Source organism: Antrostomus carolinensis, unplaced genomic scaffold (genome assembly GCF_000700745.2).
Source record: "Antrostomus carolinensis isolate BGI_N321 unplaced genomic scaffold, ASM70074v2 scaffold26266, whole genome shotgun sequence".
Taxonomy (NCBI): Eukaryota; Metazoa; Chordata; class Aves; order Caprimulgiformes; family Caprimulgidae; genus Antrostomus; species Antrostomus carolinensis.
This window is the reverse complement of record NW_010324482.1, coordinates 4,994-8,881: the sequence shown is the minus strand read 5'-3', so window position 1 is coordinate 8,881 and position 3,888 is coordinate 4,994. Positions and strand designations below refer to the sequence as shown.

At 50.3% G+C, this 3,888-nt stretch overlaps 1 protein-coding gene across 1 annotated transcript in view; it reads left to right on the top strand.

Moving 5' to 3' along the window:
• Positions 1-3,888, top strand: part of COG4 (component of oligomeric golgi complex 4) — a 15,174-nt gene that overhangs the window by 10,680 nt on the left and 606 nt on the right. Inside the window, exons 14-17 of the mRNA XM_010170969.2 lie at positions 1,590-1,703; positions 2,007-2,090; positions 2,401-2,502; positions 3,503-3,631. Of these exons, the coding sequence (XP_010169271.1) occupies positions 1,590-1,703; positions 2,007-2,090; positions 2,401-2,502; positions 3,503-3,631 (429 nt within the window). The remainder of the gene's footprint in view (positions 1-1,589; positions 1,704-2,006; positions 2,091-2,400; positions 2,503-3,502; positions 3,632-3,888) is intronic.

Genomic DNA, 3,888 nt, shown 5'->3' with positions numbered 1-3,888 from the left:
GGAGTTATGTCGCCCCTCCAACTTGGGTTAGCCAGTGTCTTCAGAGAAAGCTCAGGCAGGAATCATTTCAGCCCAAGGCCTGGATCACATCTAACTCCAGGAGTGCTGGGTAAGGATGCAGGAGGGAGTAAATCAGTCAACTTTGAAGCATGGAAACAGATCCAGCCCGTTTGCACAGCCACACCAGCTGGCAGCTGCATAAAAAGCACGGGAAGCAGCTGCAGAGCCAGAAGGGATGTTGCTCCGTTTGTCCTCACGCAGCACACAGTCATAGTTAGTTCAGCATCTTCAGGAGAAGAAATATTAATAGCATTTCCATCTCCTCCATTCTCCCTCACTGCACAGGTTGTCAGGTTGTCCAGAGCCTCACTAGGTAATGCTGAAGATGAGCTATTGGTAGAGAAGAGCTGCTCTTCTTTCAGGTTTCTCCTCTTTTCCCCAGTGGAAATACTCCCTGGCATGAGGCAGAAGGCTCTCTGGCTAAAGCTACTGTCTTGTGTGGCATGCTGGGGCCTGTCTCCCTAAAATTTCACAGTGATTCCTGGCAGGGAGGGGAGCAGGAAGACCTGACACCTCCTGTGGAAAGAAAACAAGAAAAAGAGAATATTTTTAACCAGGTTTGCCATCAGTTTTGTACTTTAGCGAGGGGCCAGACCGATTTTTATTTGGCTTTGCAGTTCACCACAGCCAGATGCCTTTAGCAAACCCTCTTGAGGCTTGGGGTCAGCATCAAAACCAAAGAGCTCATCACTGAGGAGTAAAATTCCAGTCTAGTACTAGAGCAGAATTAAAACTGGCTGCAAAGCAATCGAGAGGCTGAGCAGCAGGCTCCTACGCTGCCCAAGTCACATGCACATCACATTTGCCTTGGAAAAGGGCAATTGCCAGCAGGGCTTGCTCAGAAATGCCTATTTTAGATAAAAACTTTCATCAAATGCCAGGCAGTATCAGTACCTGAACAGTTTCATGCTGGGTGAGCTTTCTTGACATCTTGCTGAGCCAAAGAGGGGTGGTTGGCAGGAAAGGGCTTTCAGAGAGCTCTCTAGCATCGAAACGGACAGAAGAGCCTTTGCTGACAACCTGCTGCTCGGGGTAGATGGTGTGTGCTGGGGTCATGATTAATTCAAGGAACTAGCTGTGGTTACAGCTTTTATCCTCCTTTTAGCTTCTCCTGCTGAGCTAAGCTGCACTGGAGGTGGGAGGCATCTGCTGAGTCCAATCACAGTGTCCTCCTGGCTAGTGCTGAGTGGAACGGCTGGGGTTTGCCTGGTGGGATGTGAACCAGACGCCTCTCTCCTGCCAGGAAACCTCTGTAGCTGCGTGGGCAGAGCTGGGAAAGCACAAGACCTTCAGACCAGGCTGCAAGTCAGCACAACAGCAGTTTCTGGGCCAAAGTCTTGTCTTTTCTTGTCGTTGTGGTGTCTTCAGAGCCCTCCAGCACCAGAAGAGTGTGGGATCTGGGACTTCTGGGTTCAGTTTCTTGTGCAAGTCTGTGGGTCGGTTTCCCCAGCTTGCAGTGAGGGTGTGAGGCAGCATCAAGACAGCCTGGCTGTAAAGGCTGCATGTTGTTGGGCGTTAGCTCTGCTCAGTCACTCTCCTCTCCCCCTCAGGAAGGTCTCAGCGAGCTGAACAGCACAGCCATCAAACCCCAGGTGAAGCCCTGGATCAACCTGTTCCTCTCCGTCTCCCACAACATCGAGGAGGTAAGGTGCAGCGTTCTCCACTTCCAGCCACGCTTCCGCACGCTCCTTCCTCTGCTCAGCAGCACAGTCCCAGCAGCTGCTGTCTCATTCCCCTCGGTTCTCCGCTGTTTCCTTGGCACAGAGCAACAGTAAAATACCCAGAACGTGCTCTGCAACCCAGCCTGGAAAGGGACATTTGGCTGGAGAGGAGCTTGAGGAAAGGGAATGAGTGCAGTGCTGCTCCAGGAGGGACTTCCCTGCCTCTCCTCTGGGCCGTTTGCTGCTGTTCACAGATAAACATCCCTTTTTGTATTTCAATGTCAGGAAGAGTTCAGTGACTATGAAGCTAACGATCCCTGGGTCCAGCAGTTCATCGTCAATCTGGAACAGCAGATGACAGAGTTCAAGGTGAGAGAGAGAGAGAGAGAGGGGTGTGGCAGCCTGCCAGACCTCCACATGGCATCTCCTGACTATTCCCCTGCTCAGGGGAACGGCAGAGATGTCCTCCAGTGCCTCACATGGCTCTTGGAGATCAATCACCCCCTTCTCCTGCAATTTTCAAAGCCTGCTTGCAGGCCCTACCTACCTGCATCGCTTTTGCTGGTGCTTTCCACTCACTCAGCATGCAAGTCTTTAACTGAAAGCTCTCATAGGCTTGGGTTTTGTCAGGAACCACTGAGCACAGGGCCACAAGACTGACCCGGGTTTCTGCTTCCAGGCTGGGCTGTCTCCAGTGATTTACGATACCCTCACTGGTCTCATGACCAGTCTCATAGCCATCGAACTGGAGAAAGTGCTGCTCAAATCCACCTTCAGCAGGGTAAGCAACACACTGTCTTCTACCCCTGCAAACTCTCCACCACAACACCCTCGTTACCCTACAAGGGATGGGGCAGGGCAGAGGCAAATGTCACCCTCAAAGAAGCTCTGCCACTGCTGGTGGCCAGCTCTGGGGGACCACACAGGGAGAAAGTACATTTTGTGATGGGACTGGGAAGAGCTTCCATCAATAAGGGGGCTGGCTTAGGTCTAAACATAAGCCAAGTTTAACCTTAATAAATAGAAAATAATAGAAATAGAAATAATAATAAATAGAAAATAATAGAACCTTCCTGCTCAGAGACCTCCCCTGCCTGCCCTGTAACATCTGTTAATTGTGTGTCCTGGTTTTGGCTGGCATGGAGCTCATTTTCTTCTCAGTAGCTAGGACAGCGCTGTGTTTTGGATTCAGCGTGGGATTTGCTATGAGAAGAATGTCAATAACATGCTGCTGGGTTCAGCTGTTGCTAAGAAATCAAGGACTCTCCAACTTCCCATGTTTTGCTTGTCTGTGAGTGCAGAAGTTGGAGGGACCAGCGTAAGATTAACAGATCCAAACTGAAATTTGGATGTGCCAGTGGGATATTCCATATCATGTAATGTCACGTTCAGTATATAAATGAGGGGTGGCTGGAAAGCTCTCTTGCTTTTCTGGGATTGGGGTTTTGGGACTGTCTCTGCTCTGGGATCACTAGCTAGGAACAGGCTGGGCATCGGTTGGCAGGTGGTGAGCAATTGCACTGTGCATCACTCATTCCTATATTCCATTATTACTGTTATTATCATTATTATTTATATTTTATTTCAATTATTAAATTGTTTTTATCTCACAAGTTCTCTCACTTTTACCCTTCTAATTCTCTCCCCCATTTTCTGGGTGGGGTGAGCAAGTGGCTGCGTGGTGTTTGGCTACTGGCCAGGTTAAAACCACCACACCATGTGTTTGGCCCAACCCCTGTCCCTGCCTGGAGGGGTTAACAGAGCTTCCTGGGTCCCCACAGCTCGGTGGTCTGCAGTTTGACAAGGAGCTGAGGTCTCTCATAGCCTATCTCACCACGGTCACCACCTGGACTATCCGTGACAAGTTTGCCCGTCTTTCCCAGATGGCCACCATCCTCAATCTGGAAAGGGTGAGCTGTGCTTTGTCTACTTTTACTGGGGGGTTGCAGGAGTCCCAGCAGGACTCCACATGGATTTCACTGGGCTCATCCAGATGTTGTCACAGTTATGGGAGATGGAGAAGCTGGAAAATTTCTCCCATAGAATCCCAGAGTGGTTTGGGTTGGAAGGGACCTTAAACCTCACCCAGTCCCAGCCCCCCTGCCATCAGCAGGGACACCTTCCACTAGATCAGGTTGCTCAAAGCCTCATCCAGCCTGGCCTTGAA